The sequence below is a fragment of the Bubalus bubalis genome, chromosome 11 (assembly GCF_019923935.1).
Source record: "Bubalus bubalis isolate 160015118507 breed Murrah chromosome 11, NDDB_SH_1, whole genome shotgun sequence".
Lineage (NCBI taxonomy): Eukaryota > Metazoa > Chordata > Mammalia > Artiodactyla > Bovidae > Bubalus > Bubalus bubalis.
The window spans coordinates 48782831-48808484 of record NC_059167.1 but is presented as its reverse complement, the minus strand read 5'-3'; the positions used below and the strand labels follow the sequence as shown (position 1 = coordinate 48808484).

The 25654-nt window shown below is 37.9% G+C and overlaps 1 protein-coding gene across 3 annotated transcripts in view; it reads left to right on the top strand.

Annotated features, from left to right (window-relative positions):
* NEDD4 (NEDD4 E3 ubiquitin protein ligase) overlaps positions 1 to 25654 on the top strand; it is a 146382-nt gene that overhangs the window by 98577 nt on the left and 22151 nt on the right. For all 3 annotated transcript variants that reach the window (XM_006074923.3, XM_006074918.4, XM_044925047.1), the window contains 12 exons: positions 4680 to 4846; positions 7068 to 7185; positions 7272 to 7439; positions 12164 to 12229; positions 15232 to 15351; positions 16557 to 16760; positions 18190 to 18270; positions 18497 to 18551; positions 18652 to 18710; positions 19764 to 19829; positions 24258 to 24487; positions 25495 to 25616. In XM_006074923.3, coding sequence (XP_006074985.1) covers positions 4680 to 4846; positions 7068 to 7185; positions 7272 to 7439; positions 12164 to 12229; positions 15232 to 15351; positions 16557 to 16760; positions 18190 to 18270; positions 18497 to 18551; positions 18652 to 18710; positions 19764 to 19829; positions 24258 to 24487; positions 25495 to 25616 — 1456 coding nt within the window. The remainder of the gene's footprint in view (positions 1 to 4679; positions 4847 to 7067; positions 7186 to 7271; positions 7440 to 12163; positions 12230 to 15231; positions 15352 to 16556; positions 16761 to 18189; positions 18271 to 18496; positions 18552 to 18651; positions 18711 to 19763; positions 19830 to 24257; positions 24488 to 25494; positions 25617 to 25654) is intronic.

Here is a 25654-nt window from a genome sequence, read left to right as displayed (position 1 = left end):
CTAAAGAAAAAATAACTGCTTAATAAAGTTAAATGTGTGCAATAAAAATTACTTCCCTAGACATTTGTTTATTTTACCCAAGAATTTGTTAAACATTTCTTTCCTCTAAGGACATTTCTGTGAAATGAATGGCCATTACTGATGGCATTCTTAAAGCTTAAGGAATAGAGATTACAATGTTTATAAATGAAAGCATTTGTTGTAATTAAGTCATTAAGTGTTTCTAGTTTTTCAGAGTTTTCTAAAAACCATGTCATGTGCCCCCTCTATTAAAGTAAGAACACAATTTATTGTTTGAAAGTTAAATATATGGAAAATTTGAAGATGCTACTTAGGAACTCCTTTATGAAATGTAATTCCTGTTACTTTTCCTATCATGGTTGGGGTGGGTGTGGGAGGGCTCATAGAAAAGAAGACTAAGAGAGAGAGAGAAAAAAAATATATAAGTGATCTAATAAAAAGCCACATTTATTGGGGGCCAAAAGAAGTTAACCATCTTCATGGGTGATAGGATAAGAGGAAGTCCAGTCAAGGATTTGGGCAGAGCCACCTACATTTGGGGTAAGTGAAGAAGAGGCAGAGAACATGTATTTGGAATAGAATTGGACAGGGACTTGGAACCCTCCTAGTCTCAAGCTCTGCCACTTATGAGCTGAGTGACCATGTGAGTCTCAACCCTCTCTGGACTTCAGGTTCTTCCTTTGCAGAGTGACAGGGTGTACTGCTACCCCTAGGGTTTCTTCCAGCACAAAAAATTCGTGATCTGAAAAGGGAACAAAAACATTTGCCTCTTGAGGTTCCCACTTAACAAACATTATCATCAGAAGGTAGCACCTTATTCTAACTACATTGACTGAAAGCACCCTTTGTTGTGGCATCAGTTTGCTTTGGAGGGGTTGTGTGTGTGCCTCTTCCTCAGTAGTCATGCTTTTTTGATTAAGGGTCTGCTGAAGTCTCCAGAAGGACTGTCAGGATGAGGGACTCTTCCCCAGGGCTGGGCTTTGCATCACACACCCAAACATCTTGAGAAAGTTTGATAACAAGCAGTGCTTTTGCGACAAAGATTCCTGGGAATTTTTTTTATATGCACTAATGAGATTTTACTTTGTGGGGGAATCTATAACAACAGAAAGAAAGAACTTTTTTCTTTAAATAGTTAGCCTTATTACTCTGGTGATCAAAGAAACTTAATATCCTCTCTCATGTCTAATGCCCTTATTTGATACCTTTTTTTTTTATTTTTAGTTTTTCTGTGATGTGTCATATAATAATCTTTTTTTTTTTAATTTAGGAATTTATTGAGTAGAATTTTCTCTCTAACTGGCATTTTAGTGCACAGGGAAACCTGAATAATGGAATTCTGTTTGAAATGAAGGATGTCTGCTATAAAGAAAGAAAATTCTTTATTTAGTAACTTAAAAAATTTCTAACAGCATTTCATTATTTGGTAACCTGCTCCAAGTTTTGCCCACACGCATGTATCACAGGTACCTTATTCACAGTTCAGTTTCTGTGGGTAGAGCTGCTTCGCTTCATTTTGTGGTCTCATGTCTCAACTTTGAATTCCCTCAGAATACACCTTATAATTTCAGTAGATGTAAGCATGTAGGAGTTTATTTATGAAAGGCCCTAGGAATTCAAACACATGAATCTGTGCTTATTTATCTTCTGTGTAGCTAATGACCAGAGAAGTCTTGTCTTTGACATCTGGTTTATGACTGAATATATAAAATCCTACCATTTAAAGAAAACAGTTGTCATTTTCAAAAGAGGCTCACTCTTAGGCAGTGTATACCCTGGTAGGATAAAGTTTGGTAAAGTGTGACTGTAGTACATAATTATGTAGTATTTTTTTTGTACCCCTTGTAACTTTAGGTTTAGCTCTATGTATTTTATGTGGTTACTACTACTGTATTTGCTGTACCTCTGAATGCTTTCTTTTTGACCATCTCTGACTGTTAAATTGTGGGTGGTTGCATGTTAGCTTTGAGGTTAGTAAATAAATAACATACATTGATCCTTAGAAAATTATTTTGTGAAGAATATTAGCTGATACATGTTTAATAGGGAGGCATTCTATACTGAAAATGAAAACCCATTCTTTCTAAACAATGTTCATATTTAGAAATGGGTTAACAAATGGATAACTATACTTCTTCCTCAAACTGAAACAGGTTTTTAAAAATATAGGCCCTTAATTAAATTAGTTTTTTTCCCCTCCAGAAGTTTACTTGAGTAACATAAATTCAATTAAAAAAACCTTTAATAGAGAAATCTTTTAAGAAGATTCTAAAGAAATATTTTTGGTACCATTTTCCAAGCTCTGAATATTTTTATAATCTTCTACAGCAGTAGTGAGGACCTTTTTATTAATAAATTTTATTAATCTGCAGAAAAATAATCAGTGACCGTATTTTTAAAAATTGGTCCTTTTTTTCCAATAGAGTGAAATATAAAAATTCAACTCACATGCTTTTAAAATTGAGACCAGAGAAATAAAATGTGATTTGATATGTACAGACTGATTTTTAGATATATAGATCTTCTATCATAATCATTTAAGGGAAAGGAAGCGAGAGAGAGAAGGAAGGTAAACATCAATGGAGAGAAAAAGTAGAGGGAAGAGAGAGAGAATGGAGTTCCTGGCAATAAAAAGAAACAAAATTAGCAAGATGTCAGTTCCTATCGAAGAAATAAAAAGAAAATAAAGAAAGAGAAAGAGAAGGAATCTGTTTTACTTCCCATCCATATGTCTTTTCCTGGAATAATTTTGTCTGTCTTCCTCCCTCCTATGCCTCACCTTCCATTCCACCTCAGTCTATAACCCTCTCCTTGGCACTAGCCAAACAAAGATCAACCCTGCTTCAGCCTTATCCTGTTCTGTCCGCTGCCAGAAAACGATCGTTTTCTTCCCGAGGTCTCCCTGACCCTTCCTGTTCAGACCCCACCTTCCAAGAGGGAAGAATTCTCTTCTATCTTCTAAACCATCACCCGGCTGGCACAGTGGTCCTCCGGTGCTAGATCCCCAGTGTCTAGGCGGAAAAAAAAGACTCTCATATATTAAGGAAGTTATTTTTTACCTATTATTATGGTACCAAATATGTTCCCCAGTTTGTCTCTCTCTCTCTCTCTCTCTTTTTTTTTTTTTTTCTACTTTTATTTAGTAGTTTTTGCCATGTACAAATTTGGGGGATTATAATCAAATCACTCAGCCTCTTTTAGGCCATCTGGGTTTGATGTCATACTTAAGGTTTTTTTACTCCTAGAATATACTTTTTTAATATCCCTAGATTTGTTCTAATACATTTTGGTTTTACTTTGTAACATTTTAAATATTGCTCAATCTGTAACATTCTGGTTATAAGGTATGAGGTAGCAGTGCAAATAATTCTTCCTTTTTTTTCCTAAGTAATTTGCTTATCTTCCTATGATTTGAAATGACTGTATCATATACTGAATTCTATAAATTGGATTCTCTTTCTTAGCTTTCCAATTCTATTAATTAATTGTGGTTTATGGTATGTTTTATCTGATAAAGTTTATCTTCACTTGTCTTTTTTGGAATTGTGCTGATTATTTTTGCTTGTTTTTGTTTCTATTTGAACTTGAAAATGGCTTTGTCATGTTATATTAAAAATCCATGATGTAGTCTTATTTAAATCTTGACAACTTTATAAATTAACTTGGGGAGAATTGATGTCTTTGTGAGATTAAATCTCCCTAGCCAAGATCACATTGTCTTTTCATTCACTCAGGTCTTCTCTTGTGTACCTTTTAGGAGAATTTTAAAGTTTTCATTGCTAGTTTATTTATGCTTCCTAACCATATCGGTGTTTAGCAGAACCTTTTACTGACTGCCTTCTCTGTTTTGAGGTTTCTTGTATAAAATCATGTCATTAACCCTTGCTACTTTTTTCAAATAATTCCTTACTCTAACTACCCTAGCTAAGGTTTTTTGTATGTTTGCTGCTTGCTAGTCTCAGAGGAAATTTCCAGTGCCTTCCTAGCATATAAACAAAACAAAACTTTCTTTCTTTGGCTGTTTTATGACTTGACCAAAATGCCATTCCATGGTCCAGAGGAGAAAGAGAAAAGTCAGACCAGAGAATCATAATGTCTTTTCAATCACCATTTCTAAATCATTTGCCCTTCCCTATCATGCCTCTACATGTTTGACCTTCATACAGCAATTTTTTTCAGGTTTCAGAGAGTTATTTACTTCCACCATTAACAAGGTGCTTTCTCTCTGAGAAAGACAATGCCCAATAAGACACGATCCCTGTTTATAATTTAGAGAATAGTGTGAAGTTGAACTATGCTTCTCTATTTCTTAGTGTCTTCCAATGCTGTTTATTTTAAAGTTTTCCAAGTCCTTTTTCTCCTATTAGACATGCTTTAAATTTTTTCAAAAAAAATTAAATTTTTTCAAGCAAAATCTTAAGTGTTATCATTTTGAAAAACAAACAAACAAACTTCATTATCATCAGATATTCCTGTTAGGTGTTAAAAGTTGACCGCGTGCTCATTCTGTCTGCGTAGTTTCTGAAACTGGACATGCTCAATCTCTTAAAATTTCCTCTAGCATATTTTATGGGCTTTCCAGGTGGTGCTAGTGGCATTAATTTATACGGTTAAAAAAAATTAAGCATAAACTTAATTGTCACCATTCTGTTTTTCAGCCTGGCTGGGTAGTTTTGGACCAACCAGATGCTGCTTGCCATTTGCAGCAGCAACAGGAACCTTCTCCTCTACCTCCAGGATGGGAAGAGAGACAGGATATCCTTGGAAGGACCTACTATGTAAACCATGAATCTAGAAGAACACAGTGGAAAAGACCAACCCTTCAGTACGTGCTGGTGACTTTTGTGTTTGTAATCTGAATACATTTTGACCACTGATTTCCATTATGAAGTCATGACTCAAATGGATTCATAATAGTATGGGAATCCAAAGACTGTAAGAATACTAGGATTTTTTTTTTATGGTGCTGGGCATAAAAAGTGCTATCTTAGGTGTTTCTTTCTTAAAATGATTTGATAGTATTAAAAAGTATTTGAATTACAAATATCACCCTTCTGATTGCTTCTTTAATTTTAATGAATTGTCAGTTATTTCTGTTTTAAATTATTATATAGCCACAAAAGGAACATTTTTCTTTCTAGACTGATGTAGAAAATCTTGGAGATTTTTTAGTTTGTTACTAAAATATAATGAGAAGTTGATTTCTATAGCACAGTGTTTTTAAAATAGAAATTTTTATGAAATATAAAGGGCTCAATAATAAGTTCTTTTGTTAAACACCCCTTTGCCAGTCTGGTCAATGTGTACATAATTTCTGATGTATCCAAATCAAGGACAGAATGGCCTTTCGGGTATTCTGATTTATGTCTCCTCAGTGATATTTTTCTTTTATTATCATCAGACTGGTATTTATAAATGGGGCTTTCCGTGTGGCACTAGTGGTAAAGAATCTGCCTGCCAGTGAAGGAGATGCAAGAGATGTGGGTTCAGTCCCTGGGTCGGGAAGATCCCCTGGACTAGGAAATAGCAACCTGCTCCATTATTTTTGCCATGGAAAATACCATGGACAGAGGACCCTGGTGGGCTATGGTCCATGGGGTCACAAGGAGTCAGACACACTGAGCAACTGAACACACACACATGGTTCAGCACTTTTTTTTCCTTACTTTTGGCTGCGTTGGGTCTTCGTTGCTGCATACACAGGCTTCTCTTTTTCCAGTATGAGGGCTGTAGAGCACGTGGGCTCAGTAGTTGCGGCTCAGGCTCCTCTAGTTGCTGCATGTGGCCTCTCTATTTGTACCACACCAGCTTCGTTGCCCACGGCTTGTGGAATCTTAGTTCCCTGACCAAGAATTGAACCTGTGTCCCCTGCAATTTGAAGGTGAATTCTTAACCACTGGACAACCAAGGAAATCCCCAAGAACTTTTATAGATGTTTTCTGATCTCAAATGCTTCCAAAGCAAATTGATGATCCAGCTGCTTTGTGTCACAGAGGCATTGATCTCTGTAGAATGGCATACAGATTACAAGACTGAATGCATGATAAAATTCTGAAACATCTTGTTGTATACCTGTATTGTGGCAGGCCTGACTTGAGCAGAATCACATTTCTTTCACTGTGGTTGAGGTTGCTTTCAGCCAGCAAAAATCATTTATTTGGGGGAAAAATGTACGAGGCATTCTCTTAGGACCGCTATGTTTTCTCTAGCAACTGTACAGCAAGAATTGGTCATCTGAATATCCTGGGCATATATGGTATTAGATAAATTAACAGTAGTCTTGTTATTAAATACTTATACAAAATTCTTGATCTTATGGTCTGGCTATATTAAACATGACTAGCTAGAGTAGTATAACTAATGAATGACTGCGGAAAAGATATGCAGTCTGATTTACCATGCCTTTCCTAATTTCAAACACTCCTTTACTACTGTCCTTTCTCAGAACAGGCCCATTACTGTATATGATCAAAAACACATACCATTTAATCTATAATCTATTAAGTTTTTAATTATAGTGTCCTTATACTGTCTTTCCTTCTGCCTTCTGCATTCATGCATGGAAACTAGAGGGTAGACCCTTGGCTTAAGATCAGTTCTGGAAAATGTTACTTTCTAATTCATGAAGATGTATATGCAACTCTTAAAAAGCTTCTGTTTTATGAACTTTCTAGAGCTACTTCAGATTTTACTCTTGTAATAACATGGTGAGATAATAGTGTAATAAAATTACTTATGCAACACTCAGGTGTTCATTCATTCAACAAATATTTTTGAGTGCCCATACACATGAGACATTTTCCTAGGTACAGTGAAGAATGAAAATATTGTGCACGTTACACATTTTCACAAAAATTTTTAACTCCATAAGGTACTCTGAAGGTACTGCTGTTCCTACAACTTAACCTGAGCGTGTTGAACTAGCCTTTGGGCCCAAACTATAAATTCTGATCTAATATGGATAGTTTCTAAATGAACACAGAATTTTTAGCTATCATTTTAACTCTCTTCAGGTGTGGGTGATGGTTTTTACATTTCTAATGCAGGGACAACCTAACAGATGCTGAGAATGGTAACATTCAACTGCAAGCCCAGCGTGCATTTACCACCAGGAGGCAGATATCTGAGGAAACAGAAAGTGTTGACAACCGAGAATCTTCTGAGGTAGAAATCATTTTCTCGTTCTTGTTGGTAGACATATGTTATAGCAATTGATTCAAGTATGTAGCTTAAGCTTCTGTTCATTTTAGAACTGGGAAATTATAAGAGAAGATGAAGCCACCATGTACAGCCATCAAGCCTTCCCTTCATCTCCACCATCAAATAACTTGGATGTCCAGACTCATCTTGCAGAAGAATTGAATGCCAGACTCACTGTTGGTGGAAATTCAGCCACTGGCCAGCCAGTATCCAACTCAGTAAGATGATTCTTAGATTTTGGTGGAGCTTCAGGATTTTATATTTATATATATATATATGTATATATATATATATATATATTTTAGGATTTTATATTTTTATATATAAATATTATGTATGTATTTTATATCTAAATATATGTGGACTTCCCTGGTGGCTCAGTGGTCAGGAATCTGCCTGCCAATGCAGGAAATGTGGATTTGATCCCTGGGTCAGGAACATCCCCTGGAGAAGGAAATGGCAACCTGGGAATATTCTTGCTTTGGAAATCCTATGGACAGAGGAGCCTGGTGGGCTACAGTTCATGGGGTTGCAAGAACCAGACATGATATAGCAACTGAGTACGCGCACGTGCACACACACACACACACACACACACACATCCATTATTCCATTCAGTATCTAACCTTTACATAAAAGGTTGTCTTTTTTCTCCATTTTTGTCGAGATATAATTGACATAATACATTGTGTTAGTTTAAGGTGTACAACATAATGATTTGATCTATGTATTGCAAAATTGTAAGTTAATATATAACACCTCGTGGTTTTTTTTTCTTGTGATGACAAAATATTGTCTTAAACTGCACATAATAATGTGTAAGGGACTTTTGTACTTTACAGTATGGCCATTTTCAAATATCCTCACTAACAGTATGGAGCAGAGTTGTGGAAAATCCACATGGTCATTGGACTCTAAATATCCATTACATAAATCAATGCCCTCAGCCACAGACTATCAGGAACACACTTGTAATTGAACAAGTTGAGTTTATTATTCATTTCAGCAAGGGGAATACAAACCATGAACATCTCGGTAATAGTATGTTATGAAAGACTTAAAGGATTTCAACTTGTATTAGGCGATTTTCAGGAGGGTTTAAGGAAGCAGGACCTCACATTGGATGCTATCAGGAAGCAGGGATAATTCTGTGATGTGATGTCTTAAATCTTAACTGTAGCAAGGCTAAAGCTATGATTAGCAAAAAGCAGCAGTCACTTGTATCTGCCAGGATATAGGGAGATATTTGGTATCTTGTGGCTTGGACAGTGTTCATGTTTTGCTGTGTTTAGGCATGATTACAAAGTAGTCTTGATTTTGTCTTGAATTGTGCTGATGAGTGCCAGGCCAAGTCCTGGGTGCTTGGGGTTACTCTTCTCCTTTTCAGGGATACCACACATGTCACCAACACACATGTGAAAAAGAGCTGATATACTTTGACTAAACAAAGAGATGACCTTCTCACTCCAGCAGCCACTATAAACTTGCTACCTCTGGGGTCCAGAAGCCAGTATTTCAACATAACACTGCCCTGATGGGACCCTTGTGGCTAACTCTCTCATCTGTATCAAAGGAGACATTTCAATGGAAGACAAAGAGGTGTCCAAGGATATTGTGGTCATTTCCTTTTGGAATTCTGCACTTTCCATTCCATTAGTAAATATGGAGGGCTGACTACATACTGGTTATATGCCGGTTAAAATATCTTTAGAATATAGTTCACCCATCTGTTTAAGTATTGCCTATGCCTGCTTTCACAGAAAATTAACAGAGACAAGATAGTCAACAAAAACTACTTACTATCTGGACCTTAACAGAAAAATTTGCTGACTTCTGTTTTAGCACCTTTCTCATGATGCTTCAGTGTAGACAGTTCTATGTAAATGCCTGTGTGAATATCCAAGAGCAGATAGCCCTGCCTGCTCCCTTCCCCTCCTTTCTTCCATCCATCTATCTTTTGAAATGTCATTCATTTCATTCATGTCATTTCATGTTTTTGTTTGAGGAGTGGGAAAGATCAGTCAAAGACTTAAAGGATAAGCTATATTGATTTTCTGGTGACATCCTATTCTCTTCCCTCCTGTTATTTTTATTTTTTGAATTACTAAAGTAATAGGTGGCATCTATGCAATGGCATATTATGCAGTCACTGAAAAGAATGAAGTGTCTTTGAATATATATGTTGTATGGAACAAAGAAATATTGCTCAGTGGAAAACTGAGGTACTGAGCAGTATGTTTGATGTGTTACCATTTATAAAATTATTTACATGACAGAATAAATATGTGTATCATATTTCTTGAAAACTAAACTAGGTAACCTTGCTCAGCTCTGAAGAGAAAAACAGGGTGAGCAGAGCATATGTCTTTCGTACCTTTTGAATTTCTTACCATGTGCATATTAATTCAAAAAATTTAATTTATTATTTTTAAAGTATTGTATGGTCATGGTTAAAAATTGAAACAGTACTGAGGTGTATAAAATAAAAATCAAGTTTTCCATCTTACCTCTGACATATGCTCCATCAATTGCCATTAATGGTTTGGCATATATTGTTTTTTAAATTTATTTTATTGAAATATAGTTGATTCACAATGCTGTATTAATTTCTGGTGTACAGCACAGTGATTCAGTTATATATATATATATATATATACATACACACATTCTTTTTTGTATTTGTTTCCATTATGGTTTATCACAGGATATTGGATATAGTTTCCTGTGCTGTACAGTGGGACCTTCTTGTTTATCCATTCTACATTTAGTAGTTTGCATCTGCTAATCCCAAACTCCTGGTCCATCCTTCCCCCATTCTCCTCACCCTTGGCAACCACAAGTCTGTTCTCTATGTTTATGACTCTGTTTCTGTTTTGTCGATAAGTTCATTTGTGTTGTATTTTAAATTCCATGTGTAAGTGATATCATATGGTGTTTTTCTCATTTACTTAGTTTGATAATCTCTAGGTCTGTCCCTGTTGCTGCAAATGGCATTATTTTATTCTTTTTTATGGTTGAGTAATATTTCATTATGTGTGTGTGTACACACACACACACACATGCACCATATCTTTTTTTTGTTTTTAATTTATTTCTAAGGGTAATTGCTTTACAATATTGTGTTGATTTCTGCCATACATCAACATGACTCAATCATAGGTATACATATGTCCCCTCCCTCTTGAACTTCCCTCCCACCTCCCATTTTATCCCCTCCCCAGTTGTCACAGAACACCAGTTTGAGCTCCCTGAATCATACAGCAAAATCCCACTGCTGTCTGTTAGATAGATGATAGTGTATGCTTCCATGCCACTCTCTCCATTCGTCCCGCCCTCTCCTTCCCCCTGCTCCTCATGCCCACAAGTCTGTTCTCTGTGTGTGCATCTCTGTTGCTGCCTTGCAAATAGGTTCATCAGTACCATCTTTCTAGATTCCATGTATACATGTTTATATTCAATATCTGTTTTTCTCTTTCTGACTTACTTCACTCTGTATAGTAGGCTCTAGGTTCATCCACCTCATTAGAACTGACTCAAATGCATTCCTGGTATGGCTGAGTAATACCTCATTACATATATGTACCACAGCTTCTGTATCCATTCATCTGTCGGACATCTAGGTTGCTTCCACGTCCTACCATTGTCAGTGATGCTGCAATGAACAGTGGGCTACATGCATCTTTTTCAGTTAATGGTTTTCTCAGGGTATAAGTGGTTTGGCATATATAGTCTTAAACATTTTCTGTGTGCATAAAGATGCATGCACGCATATTTGTATATCAGTTTTTTAGCCTGCGATCACCTTGTACACACTTTTTGGTAACTTATTTTTTTTACATACTGTATCATAGACATTGGACCATTTCAGTCAATATTGAGGTGCTCTTTTTTATAACCACTACCAACAAAATAATCAAACGTCATTCCCTTGTGCAAGTAACCCTTAAGCTGTTTCTCCAGTTTCCTTTGATGGACTTCAGATTGTTTACAGTTCTTTGTTATTGTAAACAATCCTACAGTGGCTCCTCTGAATTAAGTCCTACATATATTATAAATGTTAATGTCATTAAGTAACAAAACTAAAATATTTCAGGAAGTGACAACAGCATGCATGTAAAAGCACAGGAAAGAAAAAATACTGGATTTCTAGGAAACAAGTAATCTTGAATGTCCAGAGGGTGGCTTGTGAGGGAAGAGGGCTAGAGTCAGCCCTGGAAGCTCACTGGAGCTCTTCTGGAAGCTCACTCACGTTGTGTTCTGTACTGTAGATTTTACCCTAGTGACGAAGAAGTCGTTGAAGGGCTCTGAGTGAGAGAATGGCGATGAAATCTGTGCTGCAGAACGCTCTCTGGCTGCAACTCGTGGTATGGAGAGCAGATTTAAGCAAAAAAGACTTGCAGCAGTCAAATCTGTTAGGATGTTGCCACAGTAATAGTCAAAATGACAAGTGATGAAAACTTGAAAGTTTTTTTAAAGTGCAAGGGAAATGTATTTGAGAGCTCGCAAAGAAATAGAATGTGTAGGATCTGGTGACGGACCTGGCCTTAAGGGACAGGAGGGGAGAACTCAGGGGACTGACTGCTGTCTGCCTGGGGGGCAGTTGCTGCCTCCTAGGCTGCCCACTGAAGATGAGGAACACCTGAGAGGGAATGGATTTGAGTGGGTGTGGACAGGGAAAAACTGAGTCCAGTTTTGAACACAATAAAGGGCTCTCTGTTAGACATTCAAGAAAAGGTGTCCAGGAGACGGTCTAGGACTCGGGGGGAGAATTGTGAGCTGGAATTTGGAAGGTGTTTGGTGTTGAGCGAGGCTGAGAGAATCTCCATGTGGGTGGAGTGGGTGTTCGTTTTTCTTCCCCATCACACCTACCCCACTACCTTATCTGCCATTCAGAGACAAAGCAGAGACCTAAAGTTATCATTGTTCTTTTTTTATATATAAGAATCATTCCAGCAGAAGAGGCAGCTTACAAGCCTATACTTTTGAGGAACAGCCTACACTTCCTGTGGTAAGTTTTAGCCCCTCCCCTCAATCCTCAATAAAAATATAAGACTCAGCAACTTTTTTTTTTTTTGGGGAACACTGAATATGAACGTTTGCTCCAGCATAGTATCTGGGCTCTGGGGGATGAGGTTGTGGGAGGAGAATGGGATAGGTAGGCCCTTTAAAGACAAAAGACAGAGAACTGTCTCTCTCATAGTGAGAAAGCCAAGTCCCCACATGGCTGTGGGTGGCGTTCAGGCTTGGCAGGTGAAGTGCTGTGCAGGCTGGATGTATTGCATACTGATCAGGACTGTGGTATCCAGGGGCCTCTGCTCTGTGCCCAGCCTATGTGTCTTGCAGCTGTTTCTGCCCCAGACATGAAGCTACGTCAACAGCTGGTCATATGGGCACGTGTGTACACGTGTCGGCAGGCTCAGCAGCCAGGATGGAGTTTGTAAGCCCCCTTCTCAGTCTTGTTGTTTTCCAGGCTGCCAAACCATCCACTGCCTCTTAGGTAGCATCTCTAAACATGACCTTGACTACAGCTTAGATTCATAGCTTCAGGCCTTTTAGTCTCCCAGCCTCCATCCTCTTTCTGACTCAACTCTCACCTGGGTTCGAACCCTGGGTTGGGAAGATCCCCTGGAGAAGGGAACAGCTACCCACTCCAGTATTCTTGCCTGGAGAATCCCATGGACAGAGGAGCCTGGTGGGCTGCAGTTCATGGGGTCACAAAGAGTCAGATACTACTGAGCGACTTTCACTTTCACTGCTTTGAGTTGGTCTCTTCCTTATATGGTCCCCACTTATTTTTTTTAAACCAAATGTAAATGTCCAGGCTCCCAGCCCCTTGAGCCTCCTCTATCCCTTAGCCACCTACCCACCACCATCACCTTCACTCCTGCCTGGGCTCTTTCTTCCAAATGGGTGTGTGTGTGTTCCACTTCCATAGTTGGAACGGCCACCTCACCTTTTTTCTACCAACAGTTTGTGATTTTGAATGGCAGCCTATATATTAATTTTGAAAAGTAGGTTTTTTTTTTTTTCACTTTTATGGGGGTTCCAGCAAAGGAATTCACAGGCTCAAAAAGCCTTGAATTGGCTGATCCATCTAAAACGGTGGCCCTGCACCAAGAGAGGAACATGGGCACTGTGCGGAGGAAGGAGGTGGGGGCACCCACCTGTGCATTTGGCCCAGTCAGTGTCAACCTTCAACACGAAGGTGGATGTCACAGAAAGACTGCCCTCCCTAGCCTTCCTCTCACTTAGTGCCCCGTGTCTAGCCATCTCCACTCACCTTATTGTTCAATTGCTCAACTCTTTGCAACTTTCCAACTCTTTGCAACCCCATGGACTGCAGCATGTCAGACTTCCCTGTCCTTCACCATCTCCCAGAGTTTGCTCAGACTCATGTCTGTTGAGTTGATGATGCCATCCATAATGCTATGAGATGTCATCCTCTGTCCACTCACCTGGAGCCACTTAAACTGAGATCCCTAGGCGTCTCTCCCACTGCATTTCACATTGTCCTCTCTGCAGTGAAATGTGAATTTCTGATTCACTGACAGGCACTCATCCAAGAAACAATTTTAAGTGCACCAAATGAGCTACGGAATCTAGAGACAATTTACATTTTGTGTACTGGAAAAGCTATTTCCATGCCTTTTCCTTCTTAATACATTGATTAGAGATTTGTTTGCTTTCACAAAGCTTTCTTAAGGTATAATTTACATACCATAACATCCATCCATTTTTAAGTACACAAATGAGTTTTAGTAAATTTATACAGTTGTGCAGACACTACCACGGTGAAGTTTGAGAACTCTTCCATCACCACAAAAAGTGTTCTTAATCGTAATACCTACTCTTAGCCCCAGGTGACTACTCATCTGCTTTCTGTTGCTAGTTTTGACTTTTATAGGAATTTCATTTAAGTGGAATCATACAGTATGCCATCTTATGCGTCTGGCCTCTTTCACTTACTACGATGTTTTTGAGATTTATCCATGTTGCTACATGTTTCAGGAGCTTATGATAGTCCATCATTGTAGATGTGTTTACTACATCCCATTTATCTACTCACTAGCTGTTAGACATTTGTATGCCAGGCAACTTTGAATTCCATTATTTTATAGACTCAGAGCTCGTTACAACTGTCAGCAATGTATATCTACCTCTGTGTATCTACAGAATATTAATATGTAAGACACATTAGGGAACCAGGCCAAACGTTGAAGAGTCTAATCTAACTCAAAAGACAAAAGGAAGGTCAGACCTGGACTGTTTTCAGTAAACCTGGAAAACTAGACCTCTTTTGTTCATTAGCAATAAACTACAGTAATCAGCACTTCCCCAGCCTTCACAGAAAGAAAGCAGGGGTAACTTTTGACTTGGCACATATGGGTGATAATTTCTATAGTTTGACTACCTGTGTTCAAATCTCAGCTCCATAATAGCAATGTTATCTGTTAGGAAATTACTTCCATTTTCTAAAACTTCAGTTTTCCAATAAGTAGAATGGGCCAGTAATCTTAATTATCTCATTAAGATTTGTGTGGCGGTTAAATGACATGATCTGTGTGAGGGCAGTATGTGGTTGTTAATACTCTCATGTTGTTATCACACTCATCATTATTGTCTGCTCTGTTTTTTTTTTTCTAATTGAAATGCTGTGCACTTTAAAGTATGGTTTAAAACATGATTCATTTTAAAGAGGGTTGTCAGTGAAAAAGGAGATATTGTCCTTTAAAAACGATTCTTTCTGGGAGCTTTCCTGGTGGTCCAGTGGCTAAGATTCCATGTTTGCAATTCAGGGGAACTGGGTTCAATCCTTGATTAGGCAGCTGCATCCCACATGCTGCAGCTAAAAGATCCTGCATGCAGCAACCAAGGTCCTGTGTGATACAGCTGAGACCCAACACAGTCAAATAAATAAAATAGATATTTATAAAAATAGTAATGATAAAATACAATAAATAAGAAGGATTCTTTCTTATTAAGATTTAATTCTGTTATTCTTCACTGTAGCTTTTGCCTACTTCATCTGGATTGCCACCAGGTTGGGAAGAAAAACAAGATGAAAGAGGAAGATCATACTATGTGGATCACAATTGCAGAACTACTACCTGGATAAAGCCCACTATACAGGTATCCTGCAGTCTGTTCATTATGGTGTTTTCTTAGGTAATTTAAACCATCATATTTCTATGGGAGCTATTAATATATCACTTAGTAGTAGATGCTGAATACTTCTAAATATTTTCTGTTATTGGTGCTGTCTGTCGTTTCCTGCAGATCTCTAATATACATGAGTCATTACTGGTTATTAGGTAAAACAAGTCCATTTGGGACTAGGAGGACAAAGTAAATGATCTGGTCTACTGGGTAATTTTGTAATTTGAATGGTTAAGATCATTAGTTTGCTAAAAATAATCTTGGTGATTAGCATCTATAAAAGAACTTTGTCATAATGACACTCTGTCCTTGGCAACAGTTTGCCTTTTGTATTAATAATATTTCTTTGTAAGCATTTAGGAAAATATCACCATTTCTCTTGAGAAATTTTTTAAAACTGAAAAGTACAGAGAATAATATAGTAAGTATCCATTTTTTTAACACCCTGAATGTACCACCATTAACAGCTCACCGTATTTGGTTCTAGATTTTTTGTTTTTCAAAATAAAATACAGAGGAAAAGATTTTATCTTTTAACCAAGCACTTGGCCCCGTTACCCAGAGGGAAATATCACTGTGAGCTTGTTGGGAATTCTTCCTGCCTATTTTATGACTTAGTAGAGAGCTAAACAATGCAAAATATTATTTATGTCCATGTGTCAAATTTAACAAAGATATTATGTAATTCTAAATATTTTTTGCTCACTATTGTTTTAAAATCCTATTATGTTGGTTTATATATAGATCTAGTGTATTTTTTTAGCTGCCTTATATTTTATCACAGGAATGTATTACATTTCGGTTATCCATTTCTGTAGTGGCTGTTTGCCATTTATTTTGTCTACCACCATTTGAACCCATTTTTGTGTGTGGGAAATTCCCACTCTATGTGAGTCTTGGGGTGAGCAAAAAACAACCTTCTCTAGTTGTCAATGCGGCTTCCCTGCAACTAGGGTTAACAGACCGTTAACCGCATCTTACTGCTCAAGAATTATCTGAGAAATTTTAAATTGTTTTAAAAACAAACTTTGACAAAGCACTTTATTGGAGAAATGAGCCTCCAGTCTTTAGGCCTGTTTATAAGTGTGTGCGCTGTTTGCAGATCCAGTTACCTTTTTAACCACAGCTATTTATGTGTTCTCTGTAAATACTACTACATAATTGAATTAATGTGCTAGGCCACAGTGGAGACCAGTCAGCTGCCGTCAAGCCAGGGTTCTTCTGCAGGCCCTCAGCCACAGGCCCCCGCGAGTGATGCAGCACAACAGGTGACCCAACCATCTGAAATGGAGCAAGGATTCCTTCCCAAAGGCTGGGAGGTCCGGCATGCACCAAACGGGAGGCCTTTCTTCATTGACCACAACACCAAAACCACCACCTGGGTAACTTCAGTGGTTTCCAGTTTAAATTTGTAATAACAGTAACAATCACTTACGTGTAGTTCTTGATAATCTTTATAAGTATACATTAATACGGGCTTCCCTGGTGGTTTGGATGGTAAAGAATCTGTTTGCAATGCAGTAGAGACCTGGATTTGATCCCTGGGTCCAGAAGATCTCTTGGAGAAGGGAATGGCTACCCAATCCATTCCTAGTCCTTAGTTAAACATATGTTGAATTCTTAATAGTATTATTTCTGTTCAGTATATTTATACCTATTTTTAATATCGGGGGGATTGTTAAGAAGATGCATTTATTTCCTGTTTGCAGTGGGCTTTTGTTTTGTTTTTGGCCATGCCACATGGCTTGTGGGATCTTAGTTCCGCAAGCAGAGATTGAACCCATTCCACTCTTCAGTGGAAGCACGGGGTCCTAACTACCAAGGAAGTCTTGTGTTTCTTATGTTTGCAGTTTCTAGCTCACTAGCCATAAATGCCCAGGAAGATATTTAGTCATAATTATTTCCCTTTATATGAGGCCTCTAGTTCCAAAGTACTTTTGAATCCATACCTCATAATATCCAGAAAACCTTATGAGCTAGGTAGGATAAGTATTTTTAAGATAAGGCTTAAAGTTGTTGAGTAGTTGGTTCCCACTAATAGAAAAACTACTGAAAATTATCAGTAAATGCAGAGATTTTGATTAATTGCTTAAAAGTTACTAATATGCCTAAATTAAAATTATATAATGCATTATTTAATAAAACAATATTGACATGATAATATATAAATAAATCCAAATAAATTAAATTTTGTTCTTTCAATAATTTGAGTTGCCTTTAGTAACCTTTTTGAGCTTACCTTCTTATCTCTTAAGATTAATAAATATCTAATAAATTAATACCTTAGCACCTGTCTAGGTATCAAAAAGCATGTTCAAGGCCTCAGAAATGACACGTGCTCCAGCTTTATGTCCACTCTTCCACCAGTTTTTATTTAGAGAAGAGCCCTGTGTAGTGACATAATCCTTAAAGAGTGGGCAAAATACTCTAAATGGTTTTTGTGAAAGAGCAAGTAAGTTAATACAGATCCTCCTCAAGATCTAATTGAATTTTTTTTTAATTTTTAAATTAAAAAAATATATTTCTTTGGCCATGCCACAAGGTATGTAGAATTTTAATTTCCCAATCAGGAACTGAACCCATGCCCCCTGAAGTGGAAGCGTGGAGTCTTAACCACTGGATTGCCAGGGTCCCTTAGAACTGAATATTGTAGACTATGAATGAGAGATTTTAGATAAGAACCTATTATTTCATTGAGTAAGCAAATGAAAGTGAATCCATTGATACTAGAAAACATAGTAACAGATTGACTTTCACGATTTTAAAGTTTGTGTGTATATATTGTTTTCTTTATTTACTCTACCAAAAAAGGAAGATCCAAGACTGAAAATTCCAGCTCATCTGAGAGGAAAGACATCACTTGATTCTTCCAGTGACCTGGGGCCTTTACCTGTAAGTTTATAGAACCGTTACCCATCTAACTTGACTGTCTCAAACATTTGTATTTCGGAATGAAGTAGTTCTTTCACAACTATAATTAATATTATTGTTGAAGTGTTGATGTCTTCTACTAAGAATGGAATATACAAATTAAATCAACCATATAACCAAAACCGTTTTTCTGCCCATACACTGAAAATCTGTTCCTAATATAATTGAAATATGTTCTTCATTATAGCCAGGATGGGAAGAAAGAACTCACACTGATGGAAGAATCTTTTACATAAATCACAGTATGTGCAGTGTGATTTTTTTTCCCATTACATTATCTTTTGTAATATCGAATTTTTTGCATGAGAATAAAGAACCTCTTTTTTTTCTCTCTTTCTTCAGATAGTAAAAAAACACAATGGGAAGACCCTCGTTTGCAGCATGTAGCAATTACTGGACCAGTAAGTCTCTTTATATCAGCATCCTCTGATGGGGTTGTCCTCTTACTTGTCTCTTGAAGGACAGATGATGAAGGGTATAGCACTAAATAAAGGTGTTGAGAGGAAAGCACATTTGCAAATCTCTCCTCTCCCCACCACCCATACAGCCGGTCTCAGTTATTTGAAAAGGGCATTTAAAGTAGTTACCTTTACTCTACACAACACCCTTGGGATGCCACTGAGCCAGTAAGTTAACTCAGTGAAGCTAACTCAGTGAGCTAACTCAGGGAGGCTGCTGTGCTCAGACTGGTACTTGAAATAACCTAAAAAAAGAATGCCGGACTCCTCAGCAAATCAGATAGGAACCAAGAGTGTATCTGATGAGAAAGCCGACAGTGCCTTGTCAAATCAGGGTCATGTCTTGAACTTTTTGGTTGAAATCATTGTAAATACTGGTATATAAGACATTCATATTTAAAGTACAAGTATTACCATGTATGATGTTTACACTACTCTTGAATCAGATTAATGATAGGAAAATAATTTTCTTCTTTTATATAGCTTTTTTTCAGATTATAATTATTTTCTAATTCACAAAAATAAGTAAAATTGAAGATACAATTCTTTTAGACTACTCTTGTGACTCCATGTTTAGTCTTTTAAAGTAATGGATAAAAAGGCAACTCCTCAGAGTTCAAGGAAAAAGTACATTTTTCAAATTGTTCCTTTAATGGAGAAATCACTTTGAAAGTCTCTTTAGAAATGGAAATTTTCATTTCTAATATTTCTTTACTTGGAAGACATTTCCTGTTTCTGGCCTATTGCATTTCAAGAATACTGCATGATGAAAATTACAGCCATAAGAATTGCTGGATACAATTTTATCTTAAACGGAGAAATTAAAATTTTTTAAGTTTTATATTTCTTTTTCTTTGAATTAAACTTTTCTTTCCAAATATTCTCTTTTAATGCCTTTAACTTATGTTCATAAAATACCCAGAGGGGAGTTTTTAAAATTGTTCCAGAATAAAACAACTAAAACCTTCTTTATTTTTCCAAAATTTTTAACTCAAGGCAGTGCCCTACTCCAGGGATTACAAAAGAAAGTATGAGTTCTTCCGAAGAAAGTTGAAGAAGCAGGTTAGTGATACTTATAATGAGTTCTTAGGAATGTTTGTCATATGGACTGAAAGCATGGGAAGTACATTTGAAAAAGTAATAGAGAATTTATTATATATGAACAATTTTGGATAGCTTCTTTTAGGGAAAGGATGCTTATTTTTTGAGTAGCTGTAATATATGATTAGAGTCTAGTTATTTTATGTCTGTATTTTTCAATATACCTTGCAACAGAGAAGATAGTTTTAAAAACTTGCTTTTGAAGAGCTCTAACTTGAGTTCCTCCTGGGTTTGTGGGGTTTGGGTTTTGTAGAAACAGAGTAAGAGTAACTCAGGAGATTATCCTGTGGCCTAGACTTTGCTTGTGTAGGAGGTCTTGGACTATTGTTTTCCAGTGTTAGTCATTCTTTACAGCTTCAAGTATAATATATCTCTGCATAATTTGAATGTACAGCTGTGATTGGAGCAGTCCTCTTGTTGTTTATCTCCTTTTGCTTATCAGGTATATTCACAACACTTTTTCCATCACCACAAATTCAGTGTGTTTGGAACTAAATCTGCCCATCTATTTCATTTTATTGGTTATGACTGTTTTTTAAGTAATTAATTTTTTTAAATTGAAAGTCTTTAAGTTCCATAATGCTTTACAGTTTTCAAAGGTTTCATACACATGGTTTTATATAATTCCATAATAACCCCTTTTTCCCCCACCTCTGTATTGCCCCTCCCCCCACCCATAACCACTAGTTTGTTCTCTCTATAAATAAATATTATTTATTTATTTATTTTTGGCTGTGCTGGGTCTTCGTTGTGGGGGCTTTTCTCTAGTTGTGGCGAGCAGGGGCTTCGTTCTCTTCATGGCAGTGCTCGGGCTTCTCATTATGGTGGCTTCTCTTGTGGTGGCACTCGGGCTCTTAGGGCACAGAGGCTTCAGTATTTACGGCACGTGGTCTCAGTAGTTGCGGTTCCTGGGCTCTAGAGCATAGGTTCAGTAGTTGCCGCGCACAGGGTCAGTTGCCCGTGGCATGTGGGATCTTCCAGGACCAGGGATCAAACCCATGTCTCCTCCATTGGCAGGTGGAATCTTTATCACTGAGCCCCCAAGGAAGCCCTGTTCTCTGTGTCTGTGAGAGGGATGACCGTTTTTTAACGCCTTTCTGATTTGCTCAGGCCTCTCCCCTTGCCTGCAGTTTAGGAGTACTGCCACTAGGTGGCTACGTTGGGTTACACTTCCTTGCCTTCCAAGCCGGAAGCCTGGTTTTCCAAAGATTTAAGATGGTTTCTGCTGCCACAAATTTTTCTCTTCCAAAACAGGACAAAAATGAAATACAGTACTTATTTAGTGCAAATATACCTTAATAAAATCTTAAAATATCTTCAGTGTTTTAAACTCATCTTCAATAATAACCTTGTTTTAAAATTGCTCTGGAAATTTGTTTTGTACTTCTTAAAATTCTTTGGGATTCGAAGTCTGTTTTGAATTATTTATATGGTAAATGTTTTCACTCTTAATGACAAGACACTGGTGGAATAGAAGTATTAGCTTCTCCATTTGCCAGTCTGAAGACTTATAAACACGTTACAGTGTCTAATGGTTGATATTCTCTAAGCAGCAGGTCACAGAACGCAAAACCATAATGAAAGTAGTAATTTTTATTGAGTTCTGACCACATACTAGGCATTTTTCTTAAGTTACATGTATGATCCCTGTGTAATCTCTGCAATAACTCTATAATGAAGGGACTATTATTATCACATCTGAGAGTTGAGGAAGCTGAGGCTCAGAGAAACTAGGCAGTGTGATCCAGTTCCATGGTTATTAATAGCAAAGCCAGGTACAACCAAGTGGCTCAGCGCCAGAGTCCATCCTCCTAACTCACATGACATACCGGATTGGGGATTAAGAGAGGAAATTACCCAGAATGCAAGAAAGGTATATAAGAAGATGAAATTATGAAAGAAAAGATAAGAGACATGAAGCTGTTCCAGAAGAAGAGCCTGAGGAAGAGGCTGAGAATCTGAATCCTCAGTTTAACAAAACGTCCCAAGCAGGATTTAAGAAATAAGACTCCTGTCTGGACACATCACATCACAGCAAAAGAGCAGAACATCAAGGAGGAGATAAAAATGTGTGAAGCAGTGCTCCAAAGCCTTGAGCTGCCTTTATCCTTTCCCTCCACCTCATCCTTAACATGTCATTAGTTTGGATTAAGGGTGGCTAATCATTATTGAGACCACTGTGTGCCAGGCACCGTGTCAGCACATGCAATGCATTGTCCCACTTATTCCTAAAACAGCTCCCTAAGGGTAAATACTTTTATCGTCCGTATTTTATAGATGAGGTAATTAAGCGTTAGAAAAGATGTGCGAGCTGAAGCCAGGACTTGAACACAGGGTCACCTGACTCCAGAACCCACGGATGATCCACCACTCAGCTCCGATGTGGAAATTGCTGCTGTGGCCTCCCTTCTGTTGTTGTCGCTCACTCAGAGGGCCCATTCATTTTCTGTCACTCAGGCTGTTTCAGGGGTCTTTCACTGACTGGTGTGTCTTTTGTCTCCCCTCATGTGTGCTTAGTTGCTTAGTCATTTCCAACTCTTTGAGAACCCATGGACTGTAGCCTTCCAGGCTCCTTTGTCCAAGGGATTTTCCAGGCAAGAATACTGGAGTTGGTTGCCATTTCCTCCTCCAGGGGATCTTCCCAACCCAGGGATCGAACCCCAGGGTCCTGTGTCTCCTGCATTGCAGGCAGAGCCATTGGGAAAGCTCCATTGAAATACCTTTTAGATCTGATGGTGTCAGCCTCTGAGAACATAGCGAGCAGTCTGATCCTGCAACTTCCTGCTCAGCAGCTCTTCCTAGGCAGCCTTCACACTGTCTACACTGTGGCCACAGACTGCTTCTGCAACTCCTTCTACTCGAATCCCTCTCTTCTTCCCCTCCCCCTTCTGTACCATCCAGCTCTCAGATGGCTGGGACCCTTCTCCCTGCTTGCTGTTCCTCAGCCCTTCTCTCCCTTCCCACCCCAGACAGGACTTTCTCTCGAAGCCTCCTTGGTTGTCTCACTTGTAATTAATAGCTTGTTTTTGTTTTTTTTTTTGCCTACAAAACTTTGCTTCTGTTCCTATTGTTAGCAATTTTTCTACTCTTTTAAATCTCAGAATGAGTAACATTTACATTTGTTTCTCACACACACACCACATTGTAAACTCCCTGAAGAAGTGACTACATTTTATGCCATGTTTTCATTCCCTTTTCCTCCCATCTCTGGCCCCTTTCCAGTACCTGCCTAGCATGGACCTGGCCCAGAATGGGCCTTGAGTAAGTGCTTGTTGAGTCACTTACCTGCACTAGTGGTTTGCCCACTGTCTAAAATTATAAAATTGCTTTTGTCCAGTCTTACCAGTTTTTTAAGTTGCATAAGCAGCAGAGGAAATTGTTTATAGTTTACTTCCTCTGCTGCTTACACAGGGGAAGTGTACCATACTTCAGTTGCAGCCCTCAGCCTCAGTAGTTGTGGCACATGGGCTTAATTGCTCCACAAAACTTATGTTATACTTATATTGCTTATATAAACTGCTTATACCATTATGTTTCTAAGGGCTTTCCCACTTTTCCTAAGTATTTTGTGAGTGAAATTGATTTAGAGCTAACCCTCTTTCCTTTTCTTGATTCTACAAAATGTTGATGGCATGTTTTCTTTTCATGGTTTCCACTGGAACATTGCATACAGAGTACTCAAAAATAAAATATTCAGATATGTTTCTGTATAATTTACAGTAAAGTCTGCCTAAAAGCATAGTTATCTACATTTGTCATATAAGCAAATTATGTACAAAAGAAAAACGAGGCAATGTAGCTCATTCATTAAGAACAGAGGCTCAGAAGCTAAGACTTTCTTAACTTGTATCTTTAGTTTCTTCATCCATAAAATGAAGGCAATAATAGTAGGTTCTTCATAGTGTTGTTATGAGGAGTAAATGAGTTAACCCATTAAAATTCTGGGAACAGTGCTGGCACAGTCTGTACAAGTTAGCACCTGTTAATGAGTGAAGTAGACAGGCTCCAGAGAGGAAATGTGGAGGAGAGAACCCTAAGCTGACAGGCAGACAAGTATTGAGAGCAGGCAGTGCCTTGACTGACTGTCGGTCACAGAATGTCTTTCTTGGATCCTAAAGTGGAAATGACTGCTCATGAAATGCCTTCATATGAGTGTTACTTTCACCATCAGTAGCTGCTTCTTCAGATGTGAAAATGAGAAGTCTTTGTTATTACATGACTAGAGAAAATGCATGAGTTCTTTAATACTGTGGAGGGAATACAAGACAATATACATAGGCCTGAAAGAGGATCCTGGGCACAGGAATAGAATACAGTGAATTTTATAACATTCATGAGAGAAATGTGTGTTGAACTGATTTAAACAGTCTGTCTTCTCTGGATTTTCAGAATGACATTCCAAACAAATTTGAAATGAAACTTCGCCGTGCAACTGTTCTTGAGGACTCTTACAGGAGGATTATGGGGGTCAAGAGAGCAGACTTCCTCAAGGCTAGACTGTGGATTGAGTTTGATGGTGAAAAGGGACTAGATTATGGAGGAGTTGCCAGAGAATGGTTCTTTCTGATTTCAAAGGAAATGTTTAACCCTTATTATGGGTTGTTTGAATATTCTGCTACGTAAGTACCTTTTCAATGACTGTACAGAAAAAAAAAAATCACTGTTTTGAAAATAACAGAGTAATGTGATGGGAGGGAAATGTAAGTCACAATGTGCCAGAAAAGGGGAGAGGGTAACTAATGTTGTTTCAGAAATAACTTTTAAAAGTTATAGTGAAATATACATAACATAAAATTTAACATTCTTATCATGTTAAGTGCCGGAGAAGGCAATGGCAAGCCACTCCAGTACTCTTGCCTAGAAAATCCCATGGATGGAGGAGCCTGGTAGGCTGCAGTCCATGGGGTCACCACGAGTTGGACTCGACTGAGCAACTTCACTTTCACTTTTCACTTTCACGCAATGGAGAAGGAAATGACAACCCACTCCAGCGCTCTTGCCTGGAGAATCCCAGGTACGGCAGAGCCTGATGGGCTGCTGTCTGTGGGGTCGCACAGAGTCGGACACGACTGAAGCGACTTAGCAGCAGCAGCAGCAGCGTGTTAAGTGCATTCATTGTTGTGCACCCATCACCACCATCTACCTCCAGAACTTTTTCATCATCCCACACTGAAACTGTATCCTTTAAATGTGATCTCCCCCATTCCCTGGCATTAACCATTCCACTTTCTGTTTCTATGAACTGGACTATACTCAGTACCTTGTATAAGTAGAATCATACAGTATTTGACCTTTTATAACTGACTTAACTTCATTAGCATAGTGTTCTCAAAGTTTATCCATGTAGCAGAATGTGGTAGAATTTCCTTCCTTTTGAAGGCTGTGTAATATCCCATTATGTGTCTATACCACATTTATTTATCCATTTAGCTTTCAAAAACATTTGGATTGTTTCCACCTTTTGAACAAAATGACTATTTTTAAAACCATTAAATCCAGTGGTCTAATATGGTTGTAATAGAGTTGAACAACTGTAAAAAGAGGGAGACAATTTACAATTACTTGTCATATTAAAGTTTTTATATGAAATATAGAAAGGAGCATTTAAATGTGGTTATCTTTACAGGGATAATTATACCCTACAGATAAATCCCAATTCTGGACTGTGTAATGAAGATCACCTCTCTTACTTCAAGTTTATTGGTCGGGTAGCTGGGATGGCAGTGTATCATGGCAAACTGTTGGATGGTTAGTATTTTTTTTTAATTGGAGGATAATTGCTTTAC